Source organism: Bidens hawaiensis, unplaced genomic scaffold (assembly GCF_021521415.1).
Source record: "Bidens hawaiensis isolate Kalapana, Puna unplaced genomic scaffold, B.hawaiensis_p1.1 tig00022871_1, whole genome shotgun sequence".
NCBI lineage: Eukaryota > Viridiplantae > Streptophyta > Magnoliopsida > Asterales > Asteraceae > Bidens > Bidens hawaiensis.
In genome coordinates, this window is record NW_027493566.1 from 173,060 (window position 1) to 195,277 (window position 22,218).

General features: G+C 36.6%; 1 protein-coding gene across 1 annotated transcript; it reads right to left on the minus strand.

Annotated features, from left to right (window-relative positions):
• Positions 1-510: 510 nt before the first annotated feature.
• LOC143566288 (cyclin-dependent kinase B2-2-like) lies at positions 511-3,261 on the minus strand. Its single transcript, XM_077053030.1, has 7 exons — positions 2,888-3,261; positions 2,114-2,255; positions 1,853-2,026; positions 1,635-1,728; positions 1,049-1,118; positions 816-954; positions 511-722 (listed from the first exon to the last, which is right to left on the minus strand). Exons 1-7 carry the CDS (start codon positions 3,103-3,105, stop codon positions 630-632), a joined length of 930 nt encoding a protein of 309 aa, XP_076909145.1. The 5' UTR covers positions 3,106-3,261; the 3' UTR covers positions 511-629.
• Between the last annotated feature and the right edge of the window lie 18,957 nt (positions 3,262-22,218).

Below are 22,218 nucleotides of genomic sequence, written 5' to 3' on the forward strand. Positions count from 1 at the left end.
TCAAACCCATGACTTTCCTAAGGAAGCCATTAGTCAATGGGTTCCCATTAAACCAATAAGTTTAAACCTGATTTTTCATTTGTTTAATTTAAGACAAAGTTACAGGAAATTGAAGCGTTTAAAACTAGTTATGTACATTTTGAAACGTTGATACAATGTGATTGCTAAACTATAGAAGAAAAATAAAATGTTCGTGCGTAAGAAAAGATTGAAGACAAAGAAAAAAGAAAAAGAAAACCGCCACCCAGAAGAATTAAACTTGGGTAGATGAGATGCATGGGGCGCGACTTAGGGCCATGCAGCCCTTTTGTGTTTTACCTTCTCCATTTAATGCTTTATACACTCTCTAACACTAGGCCGGACCGAAGGAACCAAGATCATCAAGTCCAGGTTGATAATAGTACTCGTGCAAATTCGTTTCAAACTCGACTCAGGTTGCTAAAATAAAATAAATTTAAATTAAATTAAAAATGCAGAATACAACCTAAGTAACACAAATCAGTGAATCACTTTCAAATTAGTACTTTTCAAGAATTCTCAACATAATAAAACCAGCAATTAGAAGTTACATTCAAAGATTAGAACACAGGCACGATTTTGCTCGAGACAAGCAACAATAATGAGATACTTCATAGATGACTCTTGTCAAGATCGTCAAAGTATGGATGCTCCATTGCTTTCTTAGCTGAAATCCTTTTTAATGGTTCATACTCGAACATTTTCTGCATAAAAACGTAATAACCATCAGAACGTTCATATATTACAAGTTCAAATAATTTTAAAAATTTAATCCAATTAAAATTATTATTACTTACCGAAAGAAGATCAAGACCATTTGCATCAAGATTTGGTACCGAAGTTGCAACGGGCTTCGGTTTCCATTGTGGATACTCGTGCCAGTCCTTGAGCTTGCTCACACCGGGCCAGATTTCCTCATTGGGAGTACCCAATAACCTGAATGCACAAAGAATAATAATCAAATTATCAAAAACTTATGTTTACATAAATTTAATCAACGAGATATGATTTCCCATTATAATTAACCAACCTGAAAATGTGCAGCAATTGTTGCAGTTCAGAATCTCCAGCAAAAATGGCGGTTTTCATGACTAGTTCAGCTACAAATTCAAAGAGCAAACCACTGGATAAGGTCCAAGTACAAGTAATATTTAGGCATGTAATTGAACCGAACGTTCATTGAACCGTTCATGAACCATTCCACGAGAAGTTCGTTTATGCGTGTTTATTAAATGCACGAATGAGCATGAAAACATGTCTCATTTGTTCATTTATGTTTGTTTAAGTTCATTCATTTGCACTCGTTAATATATTGTTAAATTTTTAAGCCCAGTGCTTTTTTAGTCTAGTTTTAATAACTTTTTAGTCTAGATTTACTTTTTTTAATTCATTTTAGCTCGGCTATGTTCGTTCGTGAACTATTCGTGTTTATATTGGTAATACACGAACATGAACACATTCATTTTCTTAAACGAATGAACACGAAACCGGTCGTTTGTTCGGTTAACGAATGAACACAAACATGCTCCGTTCATGTTAGTTTGCTCGTCTACAGGCCTGCTAATATTATCAACAATCTCTATCTAGTCAAACCAAGAGGATGAAGACACACGCACCAAATATGCAACCGACAGACCACATATCAACCGCTGTTGAATAATGGGTGGACCCCAAAAGGACCTCGGGAGCCCTGTACCAAAGGGTCAAAATCTGCAGTGATTGAATTTGCAATAAACTTCAGTGGTTGAATTTACAATTAACTGTCAACTAACAAGATATGAAAGCTATATGGTTTTATAACACATTATACAGTTATAACTTTAGACACTTATACCTCATGAGTATACTTCGGGACTGGTACTTTATAAGCTCGAGATAGTCCAAGATCGGCTATTTTAAGCGCCAATGTCTTTCGGTCCATTAAAAGATTATGCGGTTTAAGATCCCTGTGCAGTATACCATGAGAATGACAGAAAGCAACACCTTGACAAAGCTGGTACATCAAGCTCTGCATCAAATACCAGAAACAGTTCTAAACTATGTAACCGGTGTATATCAATTGCAGAAAGAAGAACAAATTTGTTAACAATTGTACCTTGACGACTTTGGGTGGAATGTTTTCACCAGTTTGACGATACGATCGGATAAATTTCTTCAAATCGGTTTCCATATACTCAAACACCAGGTACAACATTGTATTTCCATTCTTGTTGATTCCTTGTTTCACATCCATCAGCCTGTTTGATGTTGTTATTATCAGTCAAATCCAAAATTATTAATCATCATTATATTTCAATTAAACCCCAAAACTAGCTTCATCAATTTAATCAAAAAGATAAAATCACTAGTTTAAAGTTTAAACCCTAAATCTGTTTACACATACATCAGCATGTTTAATGTCATTATTATCATTCATATTCACAATTAATCATTATCATTTCAATTAAACATAATTAGCACATTTAAACCCTAAATCTGTCTTCACAACCATCTTAATGTCATTATTATCATTCAAATCCACAATTAATCATTATCATTTTAATTAAAAACATAATTAGCACATTTAAATCCTAAATCTGTCTTCACATCCCAGCATGTTTAATATCATTAGTATCAGTAAAATCCACAATTAATCAATCATTATTTCAATTAAATTAAACATGATTAACACTGTTAAACCCTAAATCACTAGTTTAAATGTGTATATTAACAAAATTACTAGTATAAACCCTAAATCTGATAACAATTTGAATAATGATAACAAATATACAATGAATTAATCTGTATATTAACAAATTGAACCATAAATCAATCTATCAATAATGAATCATGAAATATAAGTATAAAAAACACGAGATCGAATACATACTTAACGACATGAGGATCACGGGAGAGCATTCGTAAGATGGAGATCTCTCGAAGCGTCGTAGGCGGAACGCCTTCGTCGTCTTCGTGAAGTTTTGTTTTCTTAAGAGCAACGATTTTGCCTGTGGCGCGGTCTCTGGCCTTGTAGACTTTGCCGTAAGTGCCTTCGCCGACCTTCTCGAGCTTCTCGAAACACTCCATTGCTGTCTTGGTGGACTCCATTTGTGCGAAATCAGTTAGGGTTTGGAATGAGAATGAAATGATGAAATGGGAATGGGTGGGTTTTTATAAGGAGGCGGATTAACGGTAATTTTTTCGAATTTTGAATTTGTGACGTTGGCAAATAATATTGAAGTTTGTAATTTGTGAATGTCATTTTAATACTTTTTAGTGGAACGATATAATAACATTTTAAGATGTGATTTCTCATGAATTTTTAACGTAAACGAATCCTTCAAATATACAATTTTGTTAACTTCATTACATCGGATTACACTCATCGGAGCAATCACCAGCGGCGGCTAAGGCTAAATGTACACTCTCTCTGTGTTTTGGTCGCCGGAGCAAACGCCGGTGGCGGCGTAAGGTGTGGTTTCATGTCATAGTTTTGTGTTGATTTAGCACTTGTTAATTTTGTTTTTAAATGTTATTTCATTTGTGCGGGTTTATTTTGCTTTGAAATTTCGTTGTAATGTTGTTAATGTGCTCCAATTGTTGTTTATCATCTAGTTAGTATTTGTTTATGATGTTAGTCAGGGTTAATCGTTATTAGTTTTTATTTCTTTTCAATATTATATGTGTATTGTATGGTTTCATTATACTTAAAAACGTCAAAAGTTGAATGTTACGTTTTATTTTACACACACAAACACATGTCTATTAACATGTATGTCGGTCCGTTGGTTAATATCCAAATTCATTTTTTCGTCTGAAAATTCCCATTCTTCATAAACACCCCACCTTTGTTTTGTTTTGTTTTACACACACCTTTTCTCTCAATCCAACCATCAATGACGATGTCATCTCTTTGTCTCCCTGCTGTTCGTTCTGCTTTAACTCCTCTTCGCATGTGAGCAATAACACGGATTTCACATAATTTAAGGCTTAGAATTCTTAAATTATATAGTAAATTATGAAGTAAATTATATTGTAAATTATGAATTGCCTGCCACTTTATTGTAATCGTTTTATAGTAAATTATATAAAATTGATGATTCTATTTAAAAAAAAAAATATTTAATTGTTAGAATTCTTATTAATAAATATTACTATTATTATGTCAATAAATAATAATATTAATATTAAAACACTCCGGTTTTTGTCACTTGTAAATTATTAAAAGTGTTTATCTTAAAAGAATCAAGATATAACAATGAATTTCAGTGAGCTTCAGCAATGCAAAAGACTTCTTTGTTTAGTCATCATCTCATGCAGAGCCGATAAGTAGATTTTATATGGGGATGACTCGGGTGACTTTATGATTCACGCATTGAATAAGGGAATCGATGATAATATACAGTCATGATGGACAAACTAGATGCTATTGCTATTGAAGGTCAAGTTGTTTTGTTGGAGAGCGATTTTACACGAATCACTCATATTAGAAGGCTTGTCGGAAAAGGTATTAAACATCATCGTTCTAGCATACACTTTTTATGGCAAACAAAGGAAACGACGAATAACCTATTAGCGAGTTGCACCTTTTCATTGAGTATGGGTTAATAAGATAAGTAGTTGGTGTGACATACTTTCCATTATAGGTAGTTTGGTGTTGGACATCCAAACATCTTCTTAGTTACTACCAAAGGCGTCACACAAGCGATACAAGGGAATTTCATGACACATGATGGTTTCTATGGCAAGCGAGAAATGATACAAATTTCAACCACGTTACACATACTATCTCCAAGATCATTAAAGGCATCAAGATGTTTGGTTTCCTTTCGGGTAAAAACAGAGCAAAACTTTCTTAACTGACTTGGAAAGATTGGTGTAATTTCAACATTCATAGTGTGCTTTTAACTCGTTAAATTGTAAGACGTTTTGGTTATGAATTTCTAGCTTCTTGCTAAAGTTATTTTAACAAAATATTCTCTCCTGTTTAGAAAAAAAGTTAAATACATCTAATGCTTGATTGTGAACTGTTGGAAATCTTGTATTATAAATTCCAGAATATTAAACGAAAATAAACGAAACAGTAAACGGTGAACCGGGCTTGTGTTTGACACAATTCCCTTAAACAGATTCGCGGTCTGTTCCCAGGGTACTCCGGTTCGAAGCAGAAGCGTAGTACTGCCGGACTTTATCACTTGCCCGAAACGAAAACCGTAACAATGTTGTTGTAACAAAGAGGAAGAAGAAGAAGTGTGTATGTTGGTGTGTTTTCGGTTGTGTGTCAACTCAAGAGATGGTCCGTTTATATAACCATAGAATCATAATCAATAATGATAATGACCAATAATGGCCATTAGTGCATTACAAAATCGAAATTAATAACCATTATTATTATTATTATTATTATTATTATTATTATTATTATTATTATAATGGTCATTAGTGTAGCGTTGAAACCGAAAATAATCATTATCATCATAATGATTATTAACAAAATTGACCAACAATTTCAGTTTATGAAATGAATCTCAAACGAATTCAGAATTTCCCTCACGCGGGCACGGGTTTTAATTGAGACTTCATTCACACACTTTACTTAAAAGTTCCAACAATCCCCCACATGAATGGAGGTCGAAACAACATTATTTCGATTAGATTTCAGCAGTTGAATCTTGCATACAATAGGTAGGTGTTATCCTTTGAACATTTGCTTATGAAGCATACTTAGCCCACTGGCTCTGAGTAGACGGTGATGTCTTTGAACTCGTCTGTCGTTTGTGTAGACGACAATACACTTCACACAAGACTCTCCCTGACAAAGTCAAGTCCTCATAGTTATGTTCGTTATGGTCATGAACATGCGCCTGGTTCTGCAAAAGCTATTAAGTATTGTGCCCAACAACACCATTCGAAGCGACCCCACTTCTCTCTCACATAGGTGATTCACCATGTATGACTACCTTGGTCGAATCATTAAAAGCCATATGCTTAGCCTCATACTTGTCACTTTTAGGAATGGACTAGGAAGGTTACCTTGCTACATGGTAAACTCCCTCTTAAAATTGTAGGGTTACCCCCCCACAGTGACCGCACTAATTCATACAAGTAGGTTTTCCTATTGAACTCAACTCTTGGGATCTCCAGTCTGTTAAGTTAGGTTTCCTTCGCATGAACTTTAATTTTTCAAGGGCTTCAGTCCCATTCCCATGGACGACTTCCGAACTAACTCTCTACTTAGGCCTTTTGTTAGCGGATCCGCAATATTATCCTTTGACTTCACGTAGTCAACAGTGACAATTCCAGTAGATATTAGTTGTCGTACCGTATTATGTCTACGTCTAATATGTCTATTCTTACCATTATACATTGTGCTATGAGCTCTACCAATTGCCGATTGGCTATCACAATGTATACAGATGGCCGATGCCGGCTTAGGCCATCTTGGTATATCCTCAACAAATTGATGTAACCATTATGCCTCTTCGCACGCTTTATCTAAGGCGATGAATTCTGATTCCATCGTGGATCTAGCTATAACCGTTTGTTTAGACGATTTCCACGATATAGCAGCACCTCCAAGTGTGAATACATACCCACTTGTTGCTCTGGAATCATTCGTGTCAGATATCCAATTTGCATCTCAGTGTCCTTCGACAACTGAAGGATATCTGTTATAATGTAACCCGTATTCTCTAGTGTATCTTAGGTACCGAAGCAACCGAATAACACAGTTCCAATGACTTGAACTTGGGTTGCTTGTGTATCTACTTAGCTTGCTCACAGCATATGCTAAGTCGGGTCTAGTCAACTCATAAGATACATCAAACTGCCAATAATTCTTGAGTATTCCAACTGGTTAACGGGTTCACCTCTATTCTTAGCTAGATGTTGACTCGTGTCAATGGGAGTTTAGCTACATTAGAGTCATTTGCATTAAACTTCTCAAGAATTTTGCTCACGTAATGGGATTGACTTAAAACAAGTCTATCTTGGGTTCGTGTGATTTTAACTCCCAAAATCACATCCGCAAAACCCATGTCCTTCATGTCAAATCTTGCTTTTAACATGTTCTTAGTGGACATTATGATTTTGTCATCACTTCCAGCAATGAGCATATCATCTACGTATAAACACAAAATGACATATCCATCGGATGTGTCCTTTAAGTACACACATTTGTCACATTCGTTGATTTTAAACCCAGCATCAAGCATGACATGATCAAACTTTTGGTGCCATTGTTTAGGAGCTTGTTTCAATCCATACAAGGATTTCACAAGTTTACATACTTTCTTTTCTTGCCCAACGGCTATGAAGCCTTCGGGTTGTTCCATGTAAATCTCTTCCTCTAGATTTCCATTCAAGAAAGCTGTTTTTACATCCATTTGGTGAACTTCCAAGTTTCTAATGGCGGCAATGGCAAGCACCAACCTTATAGATGTTATTCGCGTAACCGGCGAATATGTATCAAAGTAGTCTAAACCTTCTCGTTGTATATATCCTTTGATCACCAACCTTGCCTTATACTTATCGATGATGCCATCAGGTTTCATCTTCTTCTTGAAGATCCATCGATATCCTAGTGGTTTACACCATTGAGGAAGATCCACTAGTTCCCAAGTATGACTTTGTAAGATAGAATCTATCTCACATTTGATGGCCTCCCTCCACTAAGGTCCTTCAGTGGAGTTCACCGCTTGTTGATACGTTTGAGGTTCCTATTCTACCATGTAGGTAAGGAAATCAGAGCCGAAGGATTTTTTAGTCCTTTGCCGTTTATTTTTTCTGATTTCAACCTCCTCTGTCTCAGATTGTTCCCGAGGTTCATCTCCAGTACTCTCGTTTTGAATACTTTCCTCAACCGGTCTAGAATAGCTCGGTTTTCCTTTATCCAAACATGGGAACTTATATTCAAACCATGATGCATCCTTTGATTCTATTATAGTGCCATTGTTTATTCCGAGATTCTTGGAATCATGCACAAGAAATCGATATGCACCACCGGGAAGGGTATATCCTATAAATACACAATCCACGGTTTTGGGTCCTATTAGTAGGCGTTTTGGTAGAGTCACCACTACCTTGGCTAGGCACCCCCACACTCGCAAGTATTTATATGGTGGTTTAATTCTTGTCCATAACTCATATGGAGTTAAATCTTTCTTCTTATTCGGTATCATGTTTAAGACATAATTAGCCGATAAGATTGCTTCCCCCCCACATGTCCGGGCTTACCCCAGAACTTATCATCATGGCATTCATCATTTCTTTCAAGGTTAGGTTCTTACGTTCCGCTATGCCATTTGATTGAGGGGAGTAAGGAGGCGTGACTTCATGTATGATTCCTTCCTTTTCACACAAGTCCATAAAAGGTGAAACATATTCACCTCCTCGGTCACTCCTTACTCTTTTAATTTTTTGATTTAGTTGATTCTCAACTTCGGCTTTAAATAAGATAAACTTATCAATAGCCTTGTCCTTACTCTTAAGTAAGTAAACATACCAATATCTTGTACTATCATCAATGAACGTGATGAAGTACTTGTTCCCACCACGAGTAGGAATTGCTTTTAGATTACACACATTGGTATGAATCATCTCGAGAGGTTCGATAAATCTTCAATGATGAATATCCAAAGATTTGAATATCTCATTACCATGTATTAATTCATATGTTACAATTCACATTTAGTGAATTTCCAATGAGTTAATACGTCATTAACATATATTAATTCATATGTTACAATCCACACCTAGTGAATTTCAAGGAGTTAATATGTCATTAACATATATTAACTCATATGTTACAATTCACACTTAGTGAATTTCTTCAAAGAGTTAATACGTCATATATGTTACAATTCACACTTAGTGAATTTGTCATTAACATATATTAAATCATATGATATAATTCACACTCAATGAATTTCCAAGGAATTACACATCATTTTTTTTAATTTCATCTAAGTATATTCACCTCGTTATTCTATTACCATCTCATGATGTGATTATATATTTGATGTGTCGTCTTAGACTTTAATCTTCGCAATAACTCACAAGTTGTTTATTATACGAAATTATTTTGACGACATTTACACATCAAATCTCCAAGTGTTATTACCTTCAACACTTTCGTCATCCGACATGACTCATCTCAGTGATATCATTTTATATTATGTATACAAGTATTCCCTCAAATAGAAATCCATGCACACATATCCTCGTTTCACTTTTGAAACCATACTCTTGAACAAATATGTTCAAATAACATCAACTTGTTACAATTACTACACTTAAGTAGCAAAGCTTGAATTTTTCTAACACATCCATTAGAAAATTAACGTTTACACAAAACGTTATAAATAAATCGTATCTTACACGCATGTTAGATATTTAACGTTTACAAGAAACAAATAGTTTACTCAAAACCATTTCTAACACAATTGTTAGACACAAACGATTGCAAAAATTGTTAACCAAAACTAATAAAATCCCAATGGTTTTCCAAGATCAGTTCTAACACTAGTTAGAATACAAACGATTACACAAATCATTTTACCAACGGTTGATCAAATTTTACATTTTGTAACACTGTTATAGGATTTAAGATTGCATCATGATATCTAAAATCCAAACACACCAAGATGTACTACGCACATAATTTTCCAAAAGAAATATTTATAAGATTATAATATCTAAATATTTTTATTTCGAACCATTTCGTGAACCCAAAAATCCTTTTAAGTAAGGTTTTAAGATTGTAGCAACAATCTCACGAATTCTGAAAACGAAAATACAAGAATAATAATAAGTAATCTGTTTAAGTTTGTTGGAAATCTTGTATTATAAATTCCAGAATATTAAACGAAAATAAACGAAACAGTAAACGGTGAACCTGGCTTGTGTTTGACACAATTCCCTTAAACAGATTCGCGGTCTGTTCCCAGGGTACTCCGGTTCGAAGCAGAAGCGTAGTCTGCAGGACTTGATCACTTGCCCGAAACGAAAACCGTAACAATGTTGTTGTAACAAAGAGGAAGAAGAAGAAGTGGTATGTTGGTGTGTTTTCGGTTGTGTGTCAACTCAAGAGATGGTCCGTTTATATAACCATAGAATCATAATCAATAATGATAATGACCAATAATGGCCATTAGTGCATTACAAAACCGAAATTAATAACCATTATCATAATGATTATTATTATTATTATTATTATAATGGTCATTAGTGTAGAGTTGAAACCGAAAATAATCATTATCATCATAATGATTATTAACTAAATTGACCAACAATTTCAGTTTATGAAATGAATCTCAAACGAACTCGAATCTCAAACGAATTCAAAATTTCCCTCACGCGGGCCCGGATTTTAATTGAGACCTCATTCACACTCTTAACTTAAAACTTCCAACATAAACTACAAATTTCTCTTTTGTTTTAAAAATGGCACGATTAGAAGATATGATTTGATAAGGTAATATATTTGTAATTCTTTATTACAATAGTTAATCAACTATATTATGTCCACGGTGTATAAAAATAACTCATTATTTTTATTAATTTTTTTAGAACGACGACTTTCTTGTATTTAAGTTACCGTACTCTTCAAATTTGGAGAGCCCCGATGCCCCACTCTGGCCAGACTATGTTGTCTTAACCGGGCCCACGCTGGCTTCAGAGTTTGATTTGGGCGTTCCCCCGGGAAACCATACCGCCGACTGCCACTTGATAGCCGTTGTGCCGACACAAGAGCAGAACTCTCTGGCGTAACACACGGTGGGACGAAAACCCGGGTGGGCTGAACCCTGACAATCTTTGTACGAGGCCTAGCTCAAATCTTTCATTGTCAATATCCACCCAAAAATGACACAATTAGGATTATAACTTGAGTCTCCATTGAAGAACCCAAGCCTCCTAACACCTAACGTGTGTATTTAGAGAAAATCACCAAAAAAACTTTGTAACACATACTTGTTACTCTGGGTCCATTGTTTCTCAAGGAAAACATACTACTTGAAACAAATACATTAAGAATGGAGGTTCGTGGGGAGGTCATTGACCCACGTGGTGTAGACAAGCAAGTGTTCGTGGCTATTTACGAACGGAGACCATGAGGCATAATAAAAGAGAGATATTAATGGTGCAATACAATTAAGCATGCCTATATGAACGAGAACATGTGAAAGTGGTACATGTACATTACCATTTTAAATTGGGAGGTATATGGAACATCCGGATAGCCTTGTTTGAGATCAAGATTGCATCCATCTTTTATTATTATTCCATGTTCAATTTGATATTATCTTCTTTTCATTTTTGAACGGGCAAGAATCTCACGTGTAAACCTATCTTTTCGAAGCTATGTCTAAAGTGTCGTGAGACCATAACTCACTGATGCGCGGGAACCAGATCGAATCCGTAACCCCTCGCCCGTTTTCGAGTTCGAACCCGGGATTAAAGCCCATATTCATCCATTCACCCAGATGTCCTTTAAATTGGCATAAGTGGGAATCAAACATACATCTCCACTAAGGGAGAGCATGCGTCTTACCACTAGACCAACTTCTCAAGACTGATATTCTAATATCTAGTGGGATAAAGGTTTTGGTATACTATTATTATATTTTTAAAGCAATTGTAAGTGAGTCTTTGAGATTTGAGACCCTGATTCGACTAAAAGCATTCGATTCCAAGCCTTTGAATTAATCCTATGTTTTGAGCCATCGATTTGGTGTCACTTTTGTACATAAGAAAGTATTACAGATTTAGGGTTTTATTCTGATTCACGTCGTATCATTTATTCACTAAGTGTTTAACACGCTTGTCTAAGAACCATGAAATATTGTATCCAAATAAGTATTTATACAAATAATATATTTATCATGCTAAAAAAATTTAAAATATATTCCCCACCTATTTATGGAATACAAATAATATATATTTATATATAATAATAATAATAATAATAATATATAATATATAATAAAGTTTATATTATAACTTTATATACAATCAAAATACATAAAAACAAAACACTACCACTAGTACACTTTTTGTTGGTCATCTTCATATTATAAATCAACTCTAATTTGTTTCGTGCGTGCTACGTATCTTAAACCACAAATTATTTGTGTCCGGTAAGTATCTAAGGGGGTGTTTGGTAGAGGGAATTGAGGGGTGAGAAATGGAATTAGAAAGAATTCTCTTGTTTGTTTATGAAAGAAAGAGGTGAGAAATGGAAATAAACCATTTCCATTTCTCTGATTTCGTTTCTCTAAAAAAAAGCGGAGAAATGGAAAGAATTCTCCCTGCTGTTCGATCTTTCTATTTGTATTTCTATTTCTATTTGGACTACATCCCCAATTTTTCGATCACCAAAACCCTAATCGCAATTCAATTTGCCTTCTTCTGGATCTGTTTCGAATCCGTCGGATCCTATCACATACGCATGAGGTAATCTTCAATTTCTTATTATTTTCCAGATCAAATTGCAATTATGTTCACCTGAATCAAGTTAATTCTCGATCGATTATGCTCACCTGAATGAATTGTGAAATAGGATAGAAAATAATGTTCATCTTGTTTGTATCGATCTGTTATAATATTATTGTTATGTGAGTTATTTTCACGGTGGTAAACATATAAATGTATTTGAGTAAAACAAGTAACTTTTGAATAAACTCTTTAATTCCATTAACCAATAAAATAACTCAAAACTTCATTAATTATAAAATAACTAAATCATATAAAAGATAATTATTTATAACCTTTTTGTTAGTCTTTTATACGAACTCTAAGATTTCTTTCTTGTATGACAAGTAATATATAAGTTATAACTAATATAAATAGCCGTGCGTACCACGTCTTTTGTGTTCCAAGCACACACTAGCTCATCTTTCCTGCTCTCAAGTTCAAGTTTTGATCAATGGCAAGTCGTGATCGCATCGCCATCCTTAAAGAAGACCGCTGCAAGCCGAACAAGTGCCGGCAGGAATGCAAGAGAAACTGTCCTGTTGTTAAAACTGGTAACATTAATTGTTTATCGTATATTGCTCATATATTACTCTTCTTATTATTAAAACCGTACTGACCCGAACCACGTTGACCCTTTTGTAACTCGACCCGTGTGCCAGTCCTAAAATATTCTTTGTATAAACCTCTTAGTCCAAAATTTTTTATTATATTGGAGTTGCAAATTATGTAGAAAAATATTGAGTATGCTTTTTTTTGTTCAAGTGTGTTATGATAATAATGATATGTTGTAGAGGTGTGCAAGAAACTGAAAAAACTGATCCGAAATCAAAATAACCGACCGATCCGAAACCAAAATAACTGAAAAATCCAAACCCAAAAAAACCGAACCGAACAAAAACCGACGGTTTAATTTTATGTTTTTGTAAAAACCTCACTAACGGTTCGGTTTTGGTTTTGCATGTAAACAACCGAAAAAACCAAACCGAATCCCTAAATTTATGTTTTTTTATATTTTATATTAAGTAATTTATAAGAATTTAATAAATATGTAACTCCAATATTTTTTATCAAATGTATAACAGTCTATTATTTTACTATTAACAAAATTATGTACACCTAAATTCATTATTTTTTGCCAACTTTTTTTTCGCCCTAAAATTTCAAGCTCAAATGGCAAAAACCAGAAAAAAAAAAACGAACGGTTTCAAAAACTCCAAAAACCGAAGTTTTGGTTTTCAGTTTGGTTTTAGCCAAAATCCGCACCGAACCGCACCAGTCACACCCCTGATATGTTATAACACTTTATATTATGATGTATTCATGTTTTCACATTTTTTATTTTTATTTTTTTGCAGGTAGGCAATGTATTGAAGTGACTTCTGAATCCAGGATGGCTTATATCTATGAGGAGCTTTGCATAGGGTGTGGCATATGTGTTCAGGTTTGTATACCATGTGATTTTACTTGTTACCAACAGTAAATATATATATATATATATATATATATATATATATATATATATATATATATATATATATATATATATATATATATGCTTGAACATGTTTTAATTTATTTGTTTTGTGTATGTAGAAATGCCCATATGGTGCAATTGAAATCATTAATCTACCAAAAGCTTTGGATAAAGAAACAACTCATCGTTACGGTCCCAATACCTTCAAACTACACAGGTTAGGAAACCATTATTATGTTAGGCTTGTAATGGATGAAAAAAATTTTATCATGTTCGTGTTTGTGTTCGCTTGTTTTACTTTAACCGAACAGAAGATCAAACATGAACAATTAAACAAGCGGGGTTTTCTTGTCCGTGTTCGTTCGTTAAGAAAACTAACATGTTCGTGTTTGCTCGCTAACAATATAAACAAGCGGTTCACAAATGTGTCGGGTCTAAAAAGTTATTTAAAGTAGACTAGGTTGGAACGGGACAAATGTTTAAATAAATACATTAATGAATGTAATGGACTTAAAAACCTCTTCACTATCTGACTCGGTGTCAGATAGAAGCACCGGATCAGCTGTGGAGGCCACCTTCTCCTTCCCTTTCCCGCCGGCAGCCTTCTTCTTCCGCACCAGCGGAGGACCATCTGCGGATTCCTCAGAAGAAGACAGGATGTCAGGAATTCCAGCAGCGGGTACAGCATTGAGGGGTTGAGGATAGAGTATCGCCTTACCTGGCCGCCGTTGGCTCAGGATCTCGTGGCCCAGCGGATAGACCTCCACAAACCGATCCGCCGTTTGTTCCAGGGTGGGCAACTCGTTCTCGTCTAGAGCACGAGTACCCACCCGCACGGGACCGTCAGCTTCCCGCGGGTACAGGAGCGACTCCAAATCGTTCCCCTCTGAAAGAAAAGAAACAGTTAGAAGACAAACTCATATCAGCAAGAAAGACAAGACATACCATAAGGAATAGAGTTCAAACCGTATTCGAGAAGGATGGGAAACCGAGACGCCTCCTTCCATACCCGGCTCATCCCCAGCATCACCATCCCGGACTCCGCAAACCGGTAAACCGGAGATTGGACCCGGGATATCTTCGCGAACCATTCCGCCTCCTGGTAGTTGGAAGCGTGAAGGCTCGGAAGCGCTTGTCCCTTCTTAAACTTCATGGCAATGGGGATGGCGCGGGCAGAAATGTAGAAGAACTCTCGCTTCCACGATCGGAGACTGCGCTCGGTCACGCAAATCTTCAAACCCTTAATACGGGTTGTCAGGGTGTACCACCCCTGGATGCACCTCCAAGTATAGAAGGTCATCAGGCGGTCCACATAGGGCTCAATACCCAGAATCCGGCACACCCACTCGAAGTGCCGGATCTTGGCAATCGCCATCGGATGCACCTCGGTCAGGTGCACACCGTGCCTCTCCAGGACACGGTACACAAACTTTGTCAATGGGAACCTAAGGTTCCCATAAACAAAGAATGCAACATATACCCCGATCTTGCCACTGGGGGCATCGTACACAGTCTGGTGGGGTTCAGGAAACTCAGGCTCAAGAGACTCAAGCATGAATTTCCTGACGACGTACTGGTACTGATCGACAGGTAGAGCACACTGGCACTCGCCAGCAGTACTCCTATCGTCGGCTACAGCTTCAGCATCATGGGAAGACATATTGCAGAGGAAGAAGAAACGATTTCGGAGGAATGCTCAACTGAATAAGGGAGTATTCACCAGAAATCGCTTTAGAGATGAAGAGAAGAAGTAAAGGTGTGAATTACAAAGGACCCTCTTCCCCTTTATATAGTGATCGCAATTAATGCGGTGAATTTAATGCGAAGGAGAGAGAAATTGAAGGTGCAATGAAACCGTGACATGTGGCACCGGGCAAGCTGGCAACAGCTGTTGACAGGACGAATGCCATTAATTTCGCGGCCACGCGCCCGAAAAATCGCGCCCACGCGCCGTAAAAAGCGTCTGGAATGACCATATAATGTCACGTCACCATAACTTCCTGCACGTCCTGACAAAGTCAGAAGAAACCGTCGCACGACGTTTCAGAGGTTTGGACTGTTCCTATCTTTCCACCAACCTTTCGAATTTCAAAATTCAAAATTTAAAAATATTAAAAAGTAAGCGGGAAAATACCCCTTACCTTAGCAAACAAGTAACCGTAAGACGGATGCGGGTACAGTGTAAAGGCAAAACCCTTCACGCACCTAGCACCCGCAGGGAATTGAAGCCAAGTTTCCTTGGCAAACAAGTAACCGTAAGACGGATGCGGGTACAGTGTAAAGGGAAAACCCTTCACATACCTAGCACCCGCAGGGAATTGAAGCCAAGTTAACTTTGGCGAACAAGTAACCGTAAGACGGATGCGGGTACAGTGTAAAGGCAAAACCCTTCACATACCTAGCACCCGCAGGGAATTGAAGCCAAATATTCCTCGGCAACCAAGTAACTATAAGATGGGTGCGGGTACAGTGTAAAGGCAAAACCCTTCACATACCTAGCACCCGCAGGGAATTGACGCCAGGAATACCTTGGAAGTAAAGTAACCGTAAGACGAGCGCTGGTACAGTGTTAAGGCAAAACCCTTCACATACCTAGCGCTCCGCTGGGAATTGAAACCAAGAAGGATCTTCTGGGCAATGCTTGCGGAAACGGAAATAACATCCCCGCATAGCGGGAACGTCGAGAACTACATTGTTTGAAGCTCCAGGATGGAATTGGTGGTTTTAACATAATTGATCACTATGTTCAAAACTACCAAAACCTCATGGAGAGTCCACACAAGTGGGACTCAACGCTCCTGACTTGCGAGGAGGTTACAGACCTACCCGCATCATACCCAAAGACCAAGCAGGAAACTCGGGAATTTCTGCAAGTGACAAGGACTTCCGTGGGAAGAATACCCATGGAAAACCTTAAAAAACCCTTTTCAAAACCCTTTGCTTAAGTCCAAAAGTTCACCTCACTTTATTAAACACGCATGAGAAGAACATTGGACTGGGGGGACTTGAAGAGGTAGGTCCCAGCAGAGCCCAGTTGGACCCGCAAGACTCACCTTAAACAGGGACGTCTGCGCAGAAACCAACTGGATCCGCAGGACCAACCATGCTCAGAGACGTGACGTCCTTACGCGCAGTACGCAAGCTGGTCCTGCAGGAAATGCCTCCCAATGGTGAAGGACTCCGCCTGTCCCCGCAGCCTCGGATACAAGCCATTAGGGAAGGCCACCCGCGCAGCAAGGCTACACGCACAAGGCACTTAGCTCTCAATCACAGTGTCACCTGAAGGAATGAGCGAAGCCGGGAACAATCCCGCACAAGGGCGGGAGGGGGAATACTTCCGCCCAAATAAGCCAGTCCGTACGATCCGGGAAGATCTTCTGTACTGTACCTGACGAGGTATGGGAAAAAGATCTGACTAAAGATACGACAGCTTATTGACAACAGTATGGCGAGCAGCATGCTCCTGTACTGTATGTCACTATTAGCCGCTGCCTACTCACCAACTACTGCCATACCACGTGCGAAGCCGGCAGTTGGTGGAAAAGGAATAGTACACAGCAGGCCTGGTCACTATCAGCCGCTGCCTACCCACCAACTACCAGCAGGGCACGTGCGTAGGCCACTGTTGGTGGAACAGGAATACTGTTGCAGCCGGCCACACCTCCTTGGAAACCTACATGCGGCTATAAATACCCCAAATGGTATGATCATCTCATCTCATCACATTATCATCATATCTTATCTTATATCATCATATTATACCTGATATCTGCTCTAGTAATCTCTTAATATACCTTTATATTTAAAGAGCAATCTAGTCTGATTCTTACGCCGGAGGGTGGTCACAAGGAGGAACCCCCCCCCTTCTCAGTGACGAGCTCACGGTGTCTGTTTTGCAGGTTATCAGAAGAACCATCTTCTCAGGGTCTAACCCCTCGTGGGAAACCGCTATCCAACCCCAGGTTATCCGTAATCTGTCCGGGGTTCGGTTAGTGTTTCTTCAGTTTTCTATGTAATGACATGAATCCGTGATATGGGGTTTTGGTTTCAAATCCCCAATATATTTTTTGAGTTGTTGGATATATTTTGATGTGAAAGCTATTTCACAAAGCAATATATTTATGTTTATATTTATCTATGTTTTATCATGTTATATTACTAGTAGAGTTATATATTAACAATGATGCATTCTTACATATATTGCTAATTGTATTTTATATGTAATACTACGTTAGCTACCCGTGTAGCACACGAGTTAAATAAATAAATTTATTCAAATAATAACATGATGTAAAATACAAAAACTTTCTTCAACAAATATAAAGATATATTATATTGTAGAATAAATTACACAATTTGGAAATAAAAAGTTATTAGAAAATTCATAAATTTCAAAATATTTCTTTGTACACAATATTTGTAGTTTTATTTGTAACTTTACTTTCAATATCAAAACTTATTAGTTTCACATTGTTTCTGTTTTTATCTCTAGATAATGCAGCATATAACTGACCATAAGTTAAAATTAATTGTTTAAGAAACAATCAACTATCTATAACGATTGACCTTAGCTTATATTAATTTTCATTGCAAACAACAATAAAGTGAAAATTCCATTCTTTGAAATTAATTATTTTATTTAAAGGTGTAGGATTTCTTTTAAGAATAAAAGTATGAGTTACAATATTACTTCTGGATATAATTTCAGCTTTTGTAGCACGATTATCATATTGTATTTTCATATGTAGTCTAGTTTCATTGCATATACCAATTTTCTAGTTAATATTTTAAGCAACATAACATCGACTTTTAGGGCTAACCTATGACTTGACAACCTAATATATTAAGGCTATTTAAAACATCATGAAACTAATACTTTCTTGTAACCTCATTTTTTGGTGCTATTCGTTCGCAATTTGTCGTTTGATTAACAATTTGCTAATGTCTAACATTTTATTCTAAAGATAAGAAGTTTTCTTATCCACCTGAAAACCAAAACATGTAGCATGGTATTTATATTTTTGTTAATTTTTAAGATGATAAACTTAACATAAGTGATGAGTTGATTAAATAATCAATTAGAAAAAGAAGTTGTAAATAGTTATTTTTAAAACAACCCGTGACCGAAACTCATTCTAATCATAAATTGTTTTTACCTGAACCATGTTTAATACTTTAACCAGTTAAAGAAACCAGCTCGTTTATATTAACATAAACACTGAGAATACATCAATAGTGAATTTTCTTTTAAGGGTTAAAAAAAAAACTTGTAATTTAGTAAACAATCATATATATATATATATATATATATATATATATATTTAATAAGTTAAATTTTATTGAAATTTTAAATTTAAGTTAGTCTTGCCTATTCATCTAATAATATCATTTCTAATAAAACCTTAACAATTAATTAACTAATATATAATAGATTTAAAACCTTAATTTTTGTAATCATTATTCAATATCAACGTGAAAATTGATTACTTATAAATACATAATATTAATAACCAATACAATGTATTTTTATAAAACAAAATAACATATTTATGTTGGTATTTAATTTTTAAATTACAAAAAGTTATTAAAAAGAGAAAATGAAATATTAGAAAAAAAAAATGAAATACAAAACAATTAATAAGAAAGAGAAATGCATTTAATATGTGAGAGAGGAGGGAAAATTTTGGTAAGAAACATTTTGGTAATGACATGTGACATTACAAAGCTTTATTTATTATATAGTATAGATATGCTCATCACTTATGAATGATGAATGAAATAAGCATGCATCTCTATATTTTCTGTTGGTTCTTTACTATTTTTTTCATCCATTTTTTTAATTTATATTTTTTTTATCTTTTGTTCTTTCCAGAAAACATGATAACTTTGTTCAAAGATAACAATATACTCAAAACCGAAAATAAAAGGTCAAAGTCAAAACTGATAAAAAAAATAAAAAGTCAAAGCAACACTTTAAAAGTTTTATAATCAATTTTTTATTTGTTTATTAGATAAATAAACATAAACAAAAAAGCGCACTAAAAGATATGGGTGACTTTCATTACTCGGATCAAGACAACTCTTGTAGATGGATTGAGGAGCTTTTTGGGTTCAATCATTGAATAAACTCATGACAAAGGTTAATATTGAAGTCTAACATATACGTTTAATTAGGTTTCGCTAAATTACTTTGTGTTACGAATGGTGCAACATCAGATTTTGATATCCGGAAATCTCATCGAAAGAGTTGTGATTGTTCATTTGTTCCTACTTTCAAATGCCCTTTTGAAGAGGACGTAGACCACATATTTTGTTGTAATTTTCCAATTGCCATATAGGTTTGGTTTTGCTCTTGGAGTGGCCTCGTGCCCTCCTCTCGACAAATCATACCTTGAAGAAACACGGATCCACTCCCCAGGTATGGGTCCTGGATCCAATGAGTCCACAGGGTACAATACAATAACTACTACCACGATATGAGTGAGGCTCCCTAAAGTCCAGTGACCGGAACCTGCGAAACAAACACAGTGAGTCTCGTTACAGGAAGGACGAGAGGGGGGGTCTTCCTGTAACCACCCTCCGGCGTGAGAATCAGTAACGTTCGTAATGAAGAAAGTACTGAAGTACAGAGACTAAGTGTAGTCAGAATATATGTGGGTGAATGAATACCTCATACCATTTGACAAGGTATTTATAGCCGAAGGATGATTGGGGCAGCTGTCCTCTTCTAGAAGATCTCTGATAACCGTCTGGACTCATGTCCTCTTGTGATAGGTTGAGCTATACGTCTCATGTGCATGGGTATAACAACCTGGACACGCGTCACCAAATGATAGGACAGATTGCATCCTGGCCATGTGCACGGTTATAACAACCTGGCCAGGTGTCATTTATTCATTGGTTAATATGTTATGTGTTCCCCAAGTTAGAATCGTAAACCTTCTTCTAGAGAATACTTGAGTGATGACAGCTGTCCTACTGGCATTGCCTTCCGGTTGTTTAGGCGGACAGATGTCTTGTCCTGCGGATGACTTTTGAGGATGCCAGGATGCTTCCGCGTGTGTTATGAGGACGTTCCTCCTCATTCGTGACGTGCGGGTGACCCGAGTGTCCCGTGGGTGGTTTATAAGAGGGTTCTCTATGACCCGCGGGTAGTATTTAAGGGTATTTGGGTCTTTTTGGTACCTTACCTCTACAAGTCCCCCCAGTCCAGTGTTTCTTCCGCGTGAAGTCTTTGTGCGGGTGGAATTCTGGACTTAATGTATGTTGGGGATTTTTGTTGTTCGGAGGTTAGGTAAAAAATATCTTTTGTTGTATGGATAATCATGAAAAAGGACAAGTTGACCACTCACAGACGCGTGAACAGATGATGGAACGTTTTTTACGGCTGTCACTGTACCCGATTGTGCAGTTTTTTCTCTTTTTCGAATTTCCCGCGTGACGTGTCAGTCACTGGTTGGGTAATGTTTTTCTCTTTCTACTGTTCATGTCTCATCGCATTAATTGCGATGAGTATAAATAGGGAGAGGCTTCTTCTTTTTGAAGTTTTATCACTCTTTTCGTCTGATTATCTTCTTAATTCTTTCTTAACTTTCCATATATCTTCCTTTCAACCCATTATAATGTCGAACGCACAGACTGAAGTTGATGAGATAGAAATTGCATGGGACTATTCAGAGTATGAAAAATTGCTGGAAACGTATGGTATTCCACCCGAGTGGGAACCAGAGTTTCCTTCCATTGGATCTATAGCCAGTTTCCCACCGCCTGGGAAAATGGCTTTGTATGCCGATTATTTTGTTCATGGGAATTATCGTCTTCCTATAACAAAATTTTTAGAGAGAATTCTGACCGCTTATGGAATTCATTTATCTCAACTACACCCGCGTGCTATGATGCGAATTCGTCATTATGAATTTGTATGTATAGCACGTGATATGGTTCCCCACATAGATCGATTTCCAGTGTTTTACCGTCTTACTAACCGTAATGGTTGGTATACATGTCAAGAGTTTTCTGATCGAAGCCTTTGGTATGAAGTTGAAAAGTTGTCCGTCGACTGGCGTAACAAGTTTTTCTGGATATCTGAGGATGTGGTGCCCCTTGCCATGGTTCGCCGTCCAATGAATGTTGCTCTTCCGGACGTTGTCACGGCCGCTCATGAGGGTCGTGAATGGTATCGTGTACTTACCATGGAGCCCTCACCTATGCGTGCTTTACCAGAAGAAGCTTTGGTGTGGGCGGGCATGAGCCGGTTGTGGCCGACGGAGTTT